Genomic DNA, 16,713 nt, shown 5'->3' with positions numbered 1-16,713 from the left:
AGGAGGAATTCCCACAACCCTCCTGCAAAGCAGAGCAGGCAACACAACAGGCGGCAACCCCAGCACTTCCACAGGGAGACGGAAAATCCCTGGGAGCTTCTGAGCTGCTAGCAGGGCATATGCAGTGGAGAGACAACAAAGTGACCTGGTCTCACTCAAGGTTGACCTCTGACCTCCACATGAGTGGTGGCGTGCATGTGCCTACATTTAAACACACAAATACACACACACAGAGACAGGGAGAGAGAGAGAGAGAGAGAGAGAGAGAGAGAGAGAGAGAGAGAGAGAGAGAGAGAGAGAGAAATTGTTACTACATTGAAGGATATGTGCTCCAAATCCCTAGTCCTTGTTTAATAAAATTGAGGTTGGTAATCATAAAAGTAGCACTACATTCAAAAAAGTCTTGAACCACAAATACAAATTTTCTAAACATCGTTTAGCAAGGCTGGAGGGCTGGCTCAGGAGTAAAGAGCACTGCCTGCTCTTACAGAAAACCCAGCTTTCCAGCACCACATCGCTGCTCACAACCACCTGTAAGGCCAGTTCCAGGGGAACTGACAGTCTTCTAGCTTCTGTGAGCACTACGTACATGTGGTACACAAACATATATGAGATAAACCACCCATACACGTAAAATAACCAAAAATAAAAGCAAGTCAGTTCGTAAGGTGAATCCTTAGTAGCTTTACCAGTGCAATTCTTACTTCTATTAACATGAGCGACATAAATTTCTTCTAACTATCCAAACTTGGTTTTGGTTAGGATTACACTAGACCTGAGAACTGGATGATTTGGGAGTTAAACATGCACAGTGTTCTTGTAAAAGACCCAAGTCTACTTCCCAGAACCCTCGTTCGGTGACTCACGACCACCTGCAGCTGAGCCTCCAGGGTATGGAAGACCCTCTTCTGGTCTCTGAGGGCATCCTCACTTACTTGGCAAACACACACATAAATACAAATAAATATTAAAAAATATGACTTGATTTACAAACATCCTGGTTCTGTTCTTTTGCTGAGTTTCAAGTCACTGGGGATTACATGGTCACATTCAGAATGCTGGGCTGAGCTCCATCAGTGATGGGACAGAAAGGACTTCACCTGCTGTCACAGCTTCCTAAGACACAACCATAAAAGCAGTGCTTCAGGGATTGGGGAGCCAACTTATCGAACAAAGGACTGGCTGCTCAGGCACGAGAGCTGGGTTTGAATCTCCAGCTCACACCAGGAGAAACAGGCACCGTGGCTCACATCTGTTACTCTAGAGCGAACAGTTCCTAGAAAGAGGACATACCCGAGGGCTTCCTGGCTAACACAGCTAAATGGCTCAGGGACTCAAGTACAGTGGAAAACAATAGGTGAGGCATAATGTTAACCTTTGGCCTCCATACACGCACTTGAGCGCATGCGCACACAAGCGCACACAAGCACACACGCAGAGTGCTCTACACACACACACACACACACACACACACACACACACAGTGCTTCAGTTTGGTCCCTGACAGAATAATCTGCATAGAGTTCAGGTCTTTTCATGGTAACCAGACTCAATTAAGTAAATAATGAAACATAACAACTTCTATCACTTCCTCATTACATTTGCATGACAGAATCCAAAGCTAAAATAAAGCCAAACTACAGGCACCGATCTGAACACCTATGAGAGAAACTGAAAGTGGTCAGTCGGGTTTTTAGGAAAGAAGATGACCTGTCCAAGTAGTAAGAACTCAAAAGCAACCAGACCATGCTACCGTGGGAGTCACAGCCGAGAGCTACGGCAACGCGGGCTGCTATAATTGCTCATGAAAATGACATCCAATCTGGCTCCCAGAACCAAGAGCCAGAGATTTAAATGACTTGAAGACAGAAAAGAGTATGGCTGCAAGGATAAAACATGAACACAAGTAAAAAGTAAAATAAAATAAAACAAAAAGTGAAGGCAACAGCCTCAGACCTCGGTAACTCAGTCCCTCAAAGGCCCCCACATGGAAGTCATTTAAACAGAAGGCTTCCTGGGGACTAGGATGGAGAGGCACTTACTTCCTCAGCCTCAAGGCAGGAACACCCTCAAGACTTGTGCACAGCACTGAAATAGAATCGGAATCATCTCATCCGCTATTTAAGGTCTCTGACTATTCCCAAATTTAACTAGAGATGGTTTTAATAACAGACAAACTTATCAAGGCAGAACATTTCAAATAGATAATTGGCAAGTACAGTATAAGTAGTCTGTCACTCTATTATGCTACAAGGAGGAAGAGGAGGAGGAGGGGGGAGAGGAGGAGGAGGAGCAGGAGGAGGGAGGGGAGGGGGAAGGGGAAGGGGGAGGGGAGGAGGAGGAGGAGGAGGAGCAATGTAGACTCTCAGCCAGGTAGTGGTTCATGACTTTAATCCCAGCTCCCAGCATTTGGGAGGCAGAGGCAGGTGGATCTCTGAGTTCAAGGCCAGCCTGGGTTATAGAGCTAGCTGTAAGGCAGCCAGGGCTGTGCAGAGAAATCTTATCTCCAAAGAACAAAACAACAGCAATAAAACAAACAGAATCTCAATGTATCACTTCTCCCTATCCCCACCTCCAGAAAGACCCTTTTCATGTTGCCATCTAAGGCAAAGAAAAACAATGTTTCAATGTATTTAAAATTGGGGGGGAAAGAACCCAAAAATGTCGACCAAGAGTCCAGCTGGCTGTGTAGTTTCTCAGCTTAGAAATGGCTTTTCAAGATTTTTTATTTGATAGCAACTTAAATCTATTCAAAATCATCAGTCTTTATGTCCTTCACACTCATTAGGAAAAGTTTAGTTATCCAATATAACACAGTATAAAAATAACATAGCAGGGCTGGAGAGATGGCTCAGTAGTTAATAGTTAAGAACGCACACTGCTCTTGCACAGGACCCAAATTTGATTCCCAGTGTCCACCACCAGGCAGCTCACAGATGCCTGTAACTCCATTTCTAGGTTATCTGACACCCCTCTGACCTTCCCTCACACATACAGAATGATTAAGATTTTTAAAATGATTCTAAAAAGTACAAATAACATACCAAGTGAAAATTATTTCATGAATCAGTGAATATTATACATTCTTAAACAGAAGCAAACGTTGTCCTTTAAATATCTGAATTCTACAACAGTGGTGAGAATCTCAGTGAAAAGGATGATTCTAATAATAAACACAAAGTTTTAAACCTGACTCCGTAGCGTGGTCCCGTATGCCTACCACCACCAGGAAGGCTGAAGAAGGGTCTCAGGTTGGAGGACAGGCAGGGCTACCTCGTGGACACTTACTGAAGATAAGGGCATGTTTCTCACAAACACAATTCCGATGACGTCATGGCTGCTCTCCAGTCTCCCAGCCTTTAACTGGATGCACCCTAGTAAACTATTGATATTTAAATAAAAGGGTGAATCAACCAGCCAAGAGGGCAGCATCCTAGTTTATCTTGTTGGCTGACTCAGTGCCAGGATTGGGAAGGACTCTGGCACGGCACTTAGCTAAAAGGACAGATTATGCCCGTGTATTCTTCCCTTTGTAGTTCAGCAACATGGACAAAATCATCTGAGGCTTATGAGATTAAGGGAAGCAGTGAGATCACTGCTAATGCCAACAGTTTCACCACACACACACATGTGTAGCTAACAATAAATATCAGCTCACTTTAGCAATTCATTACTCAATCAAGCGTGCAGAGTCGCCCTTCTCTCAGGTCTGCTCCCCTTCTCTCAGGTCTGCCCGGGTTTATTACTGACAACAGTCATCTACTCTCACGGCAGGTCCCTTCCTTCCAATCACTCCTCATCCTGCTGCATTTCGCTTTCTGACCCTCTACTGCCTAGATGACGACCTATAGCTCCCAGTCACCCAGCAGATTGGACACTCCGTTCTCAATGGGATCTAAAGAAGCCATCGTCTCCTTCCTGTCCTTGCCTGTCCTGCCACAGAAACTTGCCCATTTGGGCTGCGGCATTAACTTTGCTGGGCTTTTCTTGACTTGGCAGACACCCGGGGAAACTCGCTAGCCTTTCGCTGCTTCTCATCTTCTCATTCACACTTTCCACAGAGGAGCTTGTCCACACACCAATGGCTTCAAAGAATCTTTCTCACGATGCCTAGACTCCCAATATCCCGGTTCATTTTCTGGACTTTTTCTCCACAAGCTACTTTTCTCTACCCAGCATACCTTAATGGACTCTTCATCCATGTAATAGTGAAGAGTGACAAGGTAATCTTCAATTACTTACACTGAAAAGAGCCTCCAATAGAAAACAGTCAATGTTCCCAACCAAGTAACTCCTTTGTCATTTACAGCTTCTCCTTACCCACTTATCAAAGGTCATCCGGAAATATATTTGCTTACCACAAAGCTACACTACACCTAGTTAAGTAAGTTTATTCATGTAATGAGTCAAGCTAAAACAACAACAACAACAACTTCAACAACCCCCCCCCCCAAATAACTGCCTTCCGTTCTGTCAGAGAATAAGGTCACCAGGCTTCCAGGCAGCTCTTAAAGGGCCTTTTGAAATCTGGGTTCCAATATCTTCAAGATTAGTGAAAATTTTAACAGTGCCTCCACACAAAAAGGGTCCTGATTTTTATTTTGTAAGTGAAGATTTTAAAACAAAATAAATCCCCTCTACCCAACACCTGATGTTGCCATTATTTTAATGAGAAAGGTTCAATGACAATAAAATGGCCATAAAAGCAAAATATAAGCAAAGTTACTATTTTTGTCTTACTCATATTTTCTCATTTCAGTTAAGACCCGTGCAAACACTTTTCCAATCCAATATCACTAGACTGACTAGATTCTGATATCCATTGTTCTGAGTAAAAGTTATTAAGTCAATTGAAGGGTCATTAAGTTTTCATATTTTGAAAACAATGAACTATTTTGCTTGGGTTAGGGCTGTAAGTCAGTGTTAAGGGTTTGCCCACTATGTGTAAGGTCCTGGGTGAGCACTCTAGCACTGAAAAAGCAAATAAGGAAACAAACAACAAGATAGCATTGTTTAAAAACAAAGTATTAAGGAAGAATAAAAACAAGCAAACAAACAAAACCAGCTCTCACAGCTGACATTAACAATTCGCAGGCCTATAGGACCCCAGGGATTTTCTGCTCTTGGACACAAACACAAATTAAATTCCTCAGAGACATTAAAAAGAGAGAAAGCAAGCTTAGATCACGATTTTGTCTACACACTGATAAAGAACACTGTGGAACTCAAAACGCAAACCACCATCTCCTGCTAAGTCTAAGAATGCTACTCGTTACCCTGGAATTGCTCCGCCTCTAAAATCACCCTACAGCAAATCCTGGATTGAGTTCATATTCCCCGACAAGCATGTTGTTTTGAATTCGTTGTTATTTAAGCTGTGGTTGAAAAGGTGTGTATCAGTCACATCAACTCTTTGGACAAAAGGCACAGACTATTAAAATACAAACTTCTTCAACAATTCCTCCAATCCCAACCTAGTTTGGTAAATCAATTCTCTATCCACTCTAGAGCAAACACTTTATATTTCCTTATAATCTTTTAACCTTTTGAACATACTACGTAGGTTTGGGTAACTGAAATTATTCTGCACTCGACTTTGTTTTGTTTTTGAGACAGGGTTTCTCCATGTGTCCAGTGCTGTCCTGGAACATCTACCTGCTTCTACCTCCCAAGTGCTGGGGTTAAAGGCATGTGCCACCACTGCCTGATGCCCTCTACTTTTATCTGCTAAGTATCTATTCTAGTGGCTGGATAATATCCTGTCTTGTTTTTTATTCAAAAAGCATTTCTCCTTCTAGGAATAAAATACTAAAAAGACCTCCTACTTCTCGCATTTCCAGTGTCTTGCCTCTTTTCAACACCTTGTCATCTGGCTCAGGTAAGGCAACATCCAGGTTCTTAGTTATCAAGTCTGGCAACGAAACACTCTTCAACTCTATAGTTTTTACAGAATTGATCTATGAAATGTCGCTGTCAGGCTGTGGCCAAGAGGCTGAAACTTAGAAATGTTTCTGTGAACAACTTTGTGACCTCTGGCTACATTTTTCACTCTAGGGCTACTTCCTCTTCTATTAAAGACAAGAGTCATGTTAGTCCCTCACTGTCTGTGGCGGACATATGAAGTCTGTGGCCTTGTGACTTGGTCGCGCAGCACCACGGGACAGACATTCCATGCCTGGGCGTGAAGGCCACAGCCAGTGCAGCCTTCTTGGGGGGAGGGGGGTCGGAATGGGGGGGGGGTCCCATCATCTGGGTTAACACTGCATGTGACCCATAGCTTCCTGCGACGGTTTCTTCAGGAGAAAGTACCAGGCAGAATATGCCACAGACACCAGTCAGTCTCTTTGGAGAATTCTGCTTACAGTAGCTGGTAGGTCAAGTTATTAACACCAAGATTGGAGACTGTGGGAATCCTACCCAGTCGTTCGCGAAGGCTAGAACTTCCCTAAAATGTGTACTCGGTCCATACAGCACCAAAGCGACTTCGCCCAGGGTTCACAGGCGCGTTTGCACCCATAACTCCGCGGGACCGAACCAGCGGCCCCGGAAGATGCAGCGGGCGAGCAGGTGTCCTTCGCCCGCCCCGCCACAGCTGCGCCCCCTCCCCCTGAGCCCGCGCCTGCACCTGCACCCCAATCTGAGCCTCGGCTGGAGCTCACCCACCGGCGGCACTTGCTGTGCCTGGGCGCAGGTGACAGCCGCGGCCAGGACCCAGGTGAGGAGACTACGGCCCAGCATCTTCCCAGCTGCAAGCGGCGCTCCGAGGGACTCCAGCAGCAGCTGCAGCAGGGACCACCTCCACCCGGAGCAGGCCGCGCCCCGACGCGTGACCGGCGACCCCGGGCCACACCATGCACGGCAGGGGACACTCCAGAGAGGGAGACGTCGGGCCGAGTCCCTAGAGCGGAGTCCACGTCCGAGGCGGAGAGGGGTTGCGCCCCCAGCACGCCAGGCAGTGGTTTCGTCCAGCCTTAGCCGCACCCTGGGGCGGGGCTTCCAGCTTTCGTCCGGCCTTCTCGGTCTTTGAGCGTGGGGGCCCCGGCTGGGCGCAGGTGTCTGAGGGTTCCCGGGGGCGGACCCAAACTTGCTCGGGAGAGGTTGGCTCCTAGGCGTCCCGGTTCCTAAGCCCACCAAAGGGACTGAGTCTCAGAGCGTAACGTCAGACCCAGTTTGCCTTCTGGGGAAAGCTGGCCCAAGTGAGTCACCCAATCCATCCATCGTGCCCGAGGGATTACTACCAGAGTGGAGAAGTGTCAGGGCCAGGACCTGGAAGTTTCATCTCTCCGGTACTCTAGGTACTTCAAACAAGGCATTGCTAAATCCTAGGATTTAGACTTTAATTTCTTGCTGTTATGTCCGGGGTTGGCGACGTTGAATGGGTGGGACCTTCATCATTTATGTGTAGTGTTACTCAACTCCTGTTTTCCTTTAGCCCACGAGAAGTCAGGTTGGTCTAACCGACCTAAACCTAGGACAGATACTTGGTACCTTCATAGTCTTCTTTGAAAAGCAGATAGAAGTGCAATAATTGCTTGGCTTTCACACCGTCCTTGGACAAGGCTCTCCATAACAGGGTGAGTTACCTAGAATCCAACGGGAAAAATTGCCTGCCGGATTTACATTTTCTGCCTCGACGATTGACATCTCAAGAAGTTTGGGGGCTTTATTTTTTTTTTTTTAATGTTTCTTTAAAACTCTCTCAGGACCATTAAAATCCTATTTAATCCTCACCCCACCCTTGTGCTGGGGGTCCAAGTATTTCTCCTTTTTGTTGTAAAATCACCTAAATTTGGAGGTAGTTGATAAATAAGGTTTTTTTTTTTTTTTTTTTTGAGGAAGTTTAGATGTTGAAACACAGCACAGGATTAAGAAACATTTAGAATCTTACTTAGTTAAGCAAGATCGGAAAATACTTTTTGAAGGGGGACACCGAGGACTGTGGTAAGCAGGGACCCCAGGCAGAAGCCATCTTCAGTCACTGACTCTGGGATTTTCAAACCTGCCTAGACAAGATAGCAAGATCTCATCTCCAAAATAAAACAAAACAGAGTCAGTATCCCAGGACTCTGACACAGGGTTTGAGGAAGCAACAGAAAGACACAAAGCTCTTCCCTTATGAAACTTACTAGATGGGGAATAGCAAACACCAGGCACATGAGCTTAGTCTGTAAAATAGCAAGCAAAAGGCTGTTAGAGGGGAGTGGGGAGGAAGGGAGGAGGGGGAGGAGGGGGTGAGAACAGGCAAGGAGTATTGAGAATGGAGAAGCTAGGAAGGGGGTTAGAATGGTTAACATCTAGGCAGGGTAGACATGATTGAAAAGAGAAGGTCTGGATAGTAAGTGGTAGAATTAGTCTGAGGGATGCTCAGGAAAGCACCCTGAAGACAGGGTGTCTGGAGTGCAAAGGTGGGATGGGGGAATTCGACTGACAAAAGCTTTGTGTCCTAAAATGATAAATGCTTCAAGAGTTATGCTTAATCTGGTGTAAAGACTGCACTTTGCAGATTACACATCAAAGCATGATGCTGTCCTGCACCCCTGTAGTTTCATGTTTCAGGGGTAAGCTAGTACATCTTTAACAAGTGAAGTGCGACAACTTGGTTTTTAAATTACAGTGCTAAGTTCAGCCATGTCAGGACTTTCATGCTCACTTCTTCATGCTAACCAAAACCTGAGGAAGTAATATATATTCTCCTAAATGCTTTCAAAACAAAACCATTTTATAGAAACAAAACAACATAGGAACAAAAGACCAAAGGCATTAGGCAGCAATCTAAAGACAAGATTGTTATTTTTTTTAAAGTGTCTAGCATGTTCAGCCACATCAGAAAAGCCAATGTGACTGGAGCTGAGGAATGAGATAAATCAGAGATAAAGGAAGGGAAGCAGATTAAAGACAAGAGCCACTGTAAGGACTCGGCGTCACCAGGGAGTTTTTATAATGTTGAATACATACGGTCAGTGATGAATCTGCTGAATTACTATGAAGCTTAAAGTAAGTCTATCAGAAGTAGAGTATCCCAGTTTTACATATCTATTACCAAACCAAGTGGCTAATTGATTAACTCACCTAATTTACTATTGAGAGCATTTTTGGCATGTCACCAAGCATATCTTTTACTTATGAAATAGTATTTTGTAATTAGGTAATCTAACAAACTTAGATGCTTTGTAAAGAAACTTCACATAAATTGGCATGATAACCTTATACACCATCTTCATATAAATATCTTTGAAAACCTACCATATACATTGATTCTTTTCAGGTAAATTAAAATTTAAATCTACTTCCTTAATAGTACATTGTATTAAGTATGTCTCCCCTCACTACAATATGTGTGCACGCTCGTGTGCACACACATAACACAGATTTTTTTTTTGAGTGTTCAGTGCACATATGACTTTGCAAATGCTATAAGAGGTCACATTGATGACTTCTATCCCTAGCCTTTTTCTTACATTTTGAGGCAAGGTCTCATCAGGCTGGACCACAATTTTCTCAGCCTTTCAAGTTTCTACTATGATAGGTATCTAATCTTTTTCTTAATCTACTCAATTCCCAATGCTTAAAGTGTACAGAAAGTCAAGTCAAGATGTGTGAGCATAGAAACTTTAGAGAGGTTCAAGCATACTGATATATAGAGAGAGGTGATATTTAAATGTATTTGTGAATGATTGTGTGTGTACAGAAAAGGCGATTTAAACTCTCCAGAGACATATCAAGGCCTAGGATTGGCCAAGCTGTTCAGGAGTTGAAAATCAGCGTAAGTATTAAAAGTGTTTATAGGGATGGCTGAAGCCCTGACAAGCCATAGACTTCTGAATCTTCTATAGAAGATTCCTACGTTCCCCAGGTGGAGCGTTAATTTAAAACAATTGTAACCAAATCGCCCACCCTGAATGAAATACACCACTTACTCAGAAGTACAACTTGATTTAATAAAGATAAGGAGGTAATATTTCGGTTTGAAAAATAAATGTTTTGACAGAATAATTTACCACATTCAAGTATATGTTTCTAAAAGCAAAAAAGTTTAGAGGAACTGGGTATGTTTTACACACCTGTTATCCTAAACCTTGAGGACTGTAGCTTCGTAGTAAGCCAGTGAGACTTTCTGTCATGATCTCAAGTAAATTAATTATATTTAATTTTAAAAGGCCTAGTACATTTAAAATGTTGTATGTGTTCTAAGAGGTATTTCTCTGTCTCTCAGGAAAGAATGAAGATGAGAGATAAAAAATAGAAAACCAGTGACCATATAAATGATTACATTTTATTTCTTCTAGTTGCTTACCACACCAAGGGTTACTTGGGATTTTTTTTCTCTTGATTTTTAGATTTAAAAAAAAAGTGAAATATTACCTCAGCTTGAGACAAAGCAATAATTTTTATTACAAAATTAAAAATTTAGCGTTCACATTTAATCTAATTGTCCCTCTATAAATGTGAAAAGTTAATAACAGCTATCTTTCCATTTGTACTGAATCCTTATTTCTTTGAGAAGCACTGTAAAGTTGTATTGAATCAATGACAATTCACATAAGTTATATTTGAAACATCATTTCAAAAAAAAATCTTGTCCTATTTTAATTTTTCCTTAATGAGATATACTTCTGACCAGGATAGTACTCATTTATTTTTCTAGAACCTTGTACATTTTAAACACAGGCCTCTGAGCTACAAATGATTATAACTCGCTATTTGATGCTTCAGCAAATTGTGTTTGTAATAAATTTATTCTCCCAAGAAAGGCTGAGCACTTAAGACGAGTGCAGGAGTCTAAGTCGTCATCTTATATTGTGGGTGTTTCACAGATCTCAGTTCTGGTCCTGTCAGCAGCTACAGGATGTGAGTGAGACCTAACTTTACGGTGCGCCCTGACTGACCTAAGACATTTAAGATTACTCTGCTCTTCTTGCTGAAATGCTTGCCTTAGGTCTTAACTCGGATCCTGTACCGAACAAGCTGTGATTTGAAGCCCAGGGCTTGCGCTGTGTAGTCAAAGCGGTTGTCGTCTCTGCTTTGGACAGAAAAGAGGCAGGTTTACAGTCCAGCGCTGCTGGCAGCCATGGCACAAACCTGAAGGGAGCCACCTGAGATGAAAGAGATAACAGTGGACATCACGGTGGAGAGGCTGAGAGAAACTGGGTCACTGGTGGCATCGTTAGGACGTTAGATCAACCAACCCCCGAGCCTGTCTGACGGCTGGATTCTGTATTTGCATGGGCCACCCTTATTACAAACCTATGACTCCTTATCACAGGGCCCAGTTGCTTTGCTTGCGAGTTGAATTGTGATGGTGTAGAGTAACCTAACTGATGTACACAGAGAAAAGGGTCACCTTCTCCATAACAGGAAAGGACCACTTAACGCTATGGAACCTGCGTCTCAGATCCTGTACTGACTCAGGAATCCTGCTGGCCTTCTACTGAGTTTTATGCTCCTAACTTTATATTCTTTTCCTCAGAAAGATCTGCTCGTGTTGTCTGAGCTCAGGACCCAAATCAGCTCCTTTGAGGAGAGAACTTGACCATTCCCCCTCAGAATTCTTCCATTCATGTCTCTCTAAGGGAGGAGTGACTTATGTAATTGGCAGACGGTGGTAAGAGTCATAGGACGTGCATGCCGTGTCCTTTGCTTGGCTCTCCCATTCACACCTGCCTTCCACAGAGATACGCTCACTGAATACAGCCCTAGATGACAAGGACCCACGTAGCAGTAGTTGCTGTCTTGGCCCATGTTTTCCCAGATAGGTAGATCTCTCAGGAATCTTACAAGTGTAACATGATGGCTTGTAAAAAGCACCTTGAAAGGAGAACTTTCTAGTTCTGAGGCACGTACCCTTAGCCATTACACTGAACTGCCAGGCCACATCATAAAACCTTATGTAAGCCATGCAATCCCCATGCAAAGTTTATATATGTGTGTGTCTGTGTGTGTGTGTGTGTGTGTGTGTGTGTGTGTGTGTGTGTGTGTGTGTGTGTGTGTGTGTGTGTGTGTGTGTATGTATGTGTGTGTGTGTGTGTGTGTGTGTGTGTGTGTGTGTGTGTGTGTGTGTGTGTATGATCTTTCTAAGTTATACCATCAGTTATACCTGGTTTTGGATGGGTCTTTCTATGGTCATAAGCCGGTTTCCTATTCTCTTAGGCTTCGATGCTGGGGTCAACCATTCAATTGCAAATATGTTAAACAGTCTTGTTTTCTGTCTTTTTGTTGTCCAGTCTGTAAGACTCCAATCTGATGAACACAGATACCTTTATCTTCTACGTATGTGCATATGTGAGTTCTACTTAGAGATCAGATATTGTTAAAAGTTTGTAATCTGGTGATGTAGCACACTTAGAGGTCTTGCCTATGTATACAAAGCCCTAGGTTTGGTCCCCAGCACCCCATAAACCAGGTACCCTGGCACTTGGGAGATGGAGTCAGGGGATCGGAAGTTCAGTGTCATCACTGGCTGTGTAAGAAGTTCAAGGCTGTTCTGGGAAGCGTTACTCCGATCTTGCTTGTGCTGGCTAGTTTGATGTCAACCTGACACAAGCTTGAGTCATTTGGAAGAGGGCCTCTCAGTTGAGAAGATACACCTCCAAAGATTTGCTGAAAGGGCAAGTTTGTGGTGCATTTTCTCTGGCGCGATGCCACCCCTAGGTTGGTGGTCCCAGGAGCTATAAGAAAGTAGGCAGAGGGGTTGGGGATTTAGCTCAGTGGTAGCCCTGGGTTCGGTCCCCAGCTCCGAAAAAAAGAAAAGAAAAAAAAAGAAAGAAAGAAAGGAAGTAGACAGAGCAGATCATACTGAGCAAGCCAGTAAGCAGTCCTCTATGGCTTCTATTTCAGGTCCAGCCTTCAGGTAACTATCCTTAAGTTCCTGCCTTGACTTTCTTTAATGATGGACAATGATGTAGAAATGTAAGCCAAATAAACCCTTTCTTTCCCAAATTGTTTATGGTCATGGTATTTTATTATATCAGTAGAACCCCTAACTAAGACATGGTCTAAAAATGAAATAAAATGTATATGTAAAACAACCAAAAAAATCACGATGGGGATGTAGAGACGTCTCTGGTTTAAAAGCACTGACTGCTCTTCCAGAGGACCTGGGTTCAATTCCCAGCCCTGACATGGCAGTTTACAACTGTTTATCAGTCTAGTTCCATGGGATCTGACGCCCTCACTCAAGACACACATGCTGGTAAAGCACCAATGCACATGCAATAGAAATAAATAACATTTTAAAAAGGAAATCAGACATGATATACTGTGCCCAATTCTTTGCCATATTCTATTCCTAATGCTATACTTTCTGCTCCTTGCTAGAGGGAAGATGGCGTCTTTCCCATTTATATGTAGTCCCTGCACTCGTCTTCCGGATTCCTGGCTGCACCCTTTCAGGAACACCGCGCTGTAGATTATGACCTCGCTTTCTCCCACCTGAAACCACTCTTCTTTTGCTGTTGTAACAGCAGCATTAAAATATAGACAAAAATCATCTATGCTAAGAAAACAGTCTCTACTGGATCCTATTGTGAACCTTACTGTCCCCCATGCATACCTAGTGTCTCAAAAGAGAGCTAGGTAAGAGAGCACCAAACCCTGGGCCATGAATTAGTATCAGGTATCAGGAGATTTTTATATGTCCCTTGTAAGAGGAGAAACAGATAAACTACTACTGTCCATGTCTACCCACACATCATAGTACAGGTCAGTATGTCAGATTAAGAATACCAACCATCTTCTCACAAGGATGAAGGTTTTATTGTTATAGTATTCTTATTTGTTTTTGAAATAAAGGGGTGATATTGCTAGGTAGAACTAAAAATATTTTCACTTAAAAAAATAAAAGCTTGCCAACCTGTCAAGATAATACAAAATCATTTTGCATTTACTTTTGCTTGTATAAGTTAAAAGTGTGGAATCAACATTGTAGTTATTTTCTCACCTCTGGCCCACCCATCAACACTTCCTTATTTGGGTACCAAACCGATTACTTTACCTAGAAATACCGTCACTAGGGTGAGCTCTGCAGCACACGGGGACCATTTTCACTTTAGAAGGTCTTCTAGTGTTTAAGGCCAAGTGAGCTGTGCCCTCTCCCTTCAGCCCTTTTATGACTTTTGATGTTCTGCTGGTTTCTGTGTCATTCTTTGACCTCATTTCCATGATAGGCTACACATCAGGTTACAAACCCGAGGCATCTATTCTGTCTGCATGTCTTACTGTGTCCTCCAAGCTGATCTCATCCCCTCCCACATCTTCTGTGTCTCCATTCTGCTCTCTCCAAATGCTATTTCATATATAATTTATGACAAGACAAAACTGCACTCGTCAGTTTCCTCCCACTTTCCAAATCTTCTTTTACCAAGTCAAGTGCTCACGCTGGGAATTTAGGAGTTGCCCTGACCTGTCTTTTCTTCATCTCTTGCATTTAATCATAAGGACTAAGGTACTTGGTCATATTTAAACAGTCCCATCACTTCTCATTGCCAATACTGTAGTCCAGGCTGCCCTAATTCTGGCCTCTACCATTATGATAAATTCCTATGAGGACTTTCCTCTTCAAAACATACCCTGAAATGCAAGCAGACAAGATTAGGCGCATTCATGGTAGAATGTCATAGACTCTAAAATGTCAACAGAATAAGCTTGCTTCTTGTGTTTGCTTCTTTGTTGAGACAGGGTGTCACTGTTTAGTCCTGACTGATCTCCAACTCTATGTAGACTTGGCTGACTTGGAACTTACAGAAGTCTCCCAAGTGCTAGAATTTTCCTGAGTATGCATCGCCTCACCCTGTCAAGATAATCTTTTAAAAATGAAAATGTGATATTACTGCCCGATGTTCAAGTCTTCCCAGTAACTGCACAGTCAAGTCCAGAATTTCAACATGTCTGGCGAGACACATATCAGAAGCTGTGTTGCCTCTGGCTTCCTTTCTTTTGACTGTTCCTGACTCATTCTCTCAGTCAAAAAACAGTTCATCTAAGAACACTGTTCCATCCTATCTCAGTGTTCTGAATGCCCACAAGTTTCTGTAGTGGCCTATTTCCCCCATGCCAGTCATTATGTGTGTGATTTCTACTCATCCCTCAGAATTCATCTGAACAAATGTCCTCGTGGAACCCTTCCCTGACCTACATCTCTCTTCCATGTTTGCTCCTCTGCTGGTCAGTTCTCAAATATCCTGTACTTTTCCTCACTTTGCACACTTTAATTATTGAATGATCATTTAATTGTTTGACAGTTGCATCATAATCTGCAACATCGAGCAGAATGCCTGACATAGTGAAGATGCGTAATAGCCCACATCACGATCACTTGACTGACGACTGGCAGAGCTGAAGAAACTAAACTGTCCAAACGAGAAGGTTTCCCAGGCCAATGCAATCAAACATGGACCTGGCTCCTATACACCTGTCCTCTTCTCTCTCTTCAGCCATGCTCGCTTCGTCTCTTACTTTCTGTGTCTCATTTTCTTTGCAGAGGCAGGCACGGTAACGACAGTGTTCAACTTCGATTTGTGTTGGACCTTGGAAAAACTACAGATTGTGCATAATGCCTTGAGGATCCGATTTTTATCTCAGAATGTGGCTTTTGAATTTTTTCTCTGTTCCCTAGGCTCTAAGACCAAATTTTAGGGTTCGTTTTTTGATTTCTAATAAACACACGTGACCAAATCAACCACTATTGTATATGTGACTTGATCAGAATCATGTCAGAAAGCACAAAAAACACCCTTAGACACTGATGGTGAGAGTCTGTCTTAAACACAAAGATCTCATGAAGGAAAATAAGTGAATCGTGAAATACTCTCATAATTAACCAAAGGGATGTTTTCTACTTCAAGAGTGGATGAAGGTTCCCACTGTTGGTGTTCTTATTAATGCTATGTTAAATGGGCTTTTCCTTCTCATCAGGCTGATTGCTAGAGATTCTATTTCATGACAGTTTTGTTTGTGATTCTGGGATTACAAATGTGGTCCACTGAAGTCTGCTCTCCTGGGCTCTTATGAGTCAGTTGTGTTCAGTCCTATCACAGGGGCACCTTGAGTAGTCTATGCTCATTACCTTGAAGAAATGAGCCACCACCATAAGCTAGAGTTTTCTTCTGGTCTTTTGTCTATTCTTTAAAAAAAAAAGTGAGATTTTTGAAAACTTCTTGATTGCCATTCTCTGTGTCATAAAGTCCTAAGTGTTCCTTACCCACTGACATGTTATGGTTTGTGTATGACTCCCCAAGGGCTCATGTGTTGGGGGTTTTATATTTATGACAGTGTTCAGAGGTGAAAGAACATTTAACGGATGGTTATTAGGTCAGTAGGACAGCAGGGGTCAGAAGGGATTAACATGGACGTCATGGTACGCCAGTCTCTCTGGTTTCTGGAATAGCAGTGCGGTCTCTCCTCTTTTCACACACTCTTAACCCCATAACGCCATTCACATGTCCATCATCAGAGCCAAGGGTCTTCAAACCTCCCAGAACTAAAAGCTAAAGAGACTCCCTTCAAAGTACCCAGCAGTAGGTAGTTCATTGTAATAACAGAAAACTGATTAGTAACAATGTATCAAAAATATACTTCCACAGGGTACGTCCTATGTTATCTTCTCTAATTTAGCTTATATTTAAGAAAAATTCTTAAAATATTTTATATATATACAGAAAAGTTCATATATAATTGTTGTACACAACTTGGTAAGTTCAAAGATAACTCATAAAAATA

At 42.8% G+C, this 16,713-nt stretch overlaps 1 protein-coding gene and 1 long non-coding RNA gene across 2 annotated transcripts in view; one reads left to right on the top strand and one right to left on the bottom strand.

Annotated features, from left to right (window-relative positions):
* Asah1 (N-acylsphingosine amidohydrolase 1) overlaps nt 1–6,942 on the bottom strand; it is a 30,776-nt gene extending 23,834 nt beyond the window's left edge. The window contains exon 1 of the mRNA XM_032919485.1: nt 6,664–6,942. Coding sequence (XP_032775376.1) covers nt 6,664–6,738 — 75 coding nt within the window. The 5' untranslated portion in view covers nt 6,739–6,942. The remainder of the gene's footprint in view (nt 1–6,663) is intronic.
* A 40-nt stretch (nt 6,943–6,982) lies between these two features.
* Nucleotides 6,983–16,713, top strand: part of LOC116915069 — a 23,317-nt gene continuing 13,586 nt past the window's right edge. Inside the window, exons 1-2 of the long non-coding RNA XR_004389792.1 lie at nt 6,983–7,295; nt 7,433–7,574. This is a non-coding gene — a long non-coding RNA (uncharacterized LOC116915069). The remainder of the gene's footprint in view (nt 7,296–7,432; nt 7,575–16,713) is intronic.

Source organism: Rattus rattus, chromosome 13 (assembly GCF_011064425.1).
Source record: "Rattus rattus isolate New Zealand chromosome 13, Rrattus_CSIRO_v1, whole genome shotgun sequence".
NCBI classification, from domain to species: Eukaryota; Metazoa; Chordata; class Mammalia; order Rodentia; family Muridae; genus Rattus; species Rattus rattus.
The sequence above is the reverse complement of the archived record's forward strand: the minus strand, read 5'-3'. Positions and strand labels throughout refer to the sequence as shown.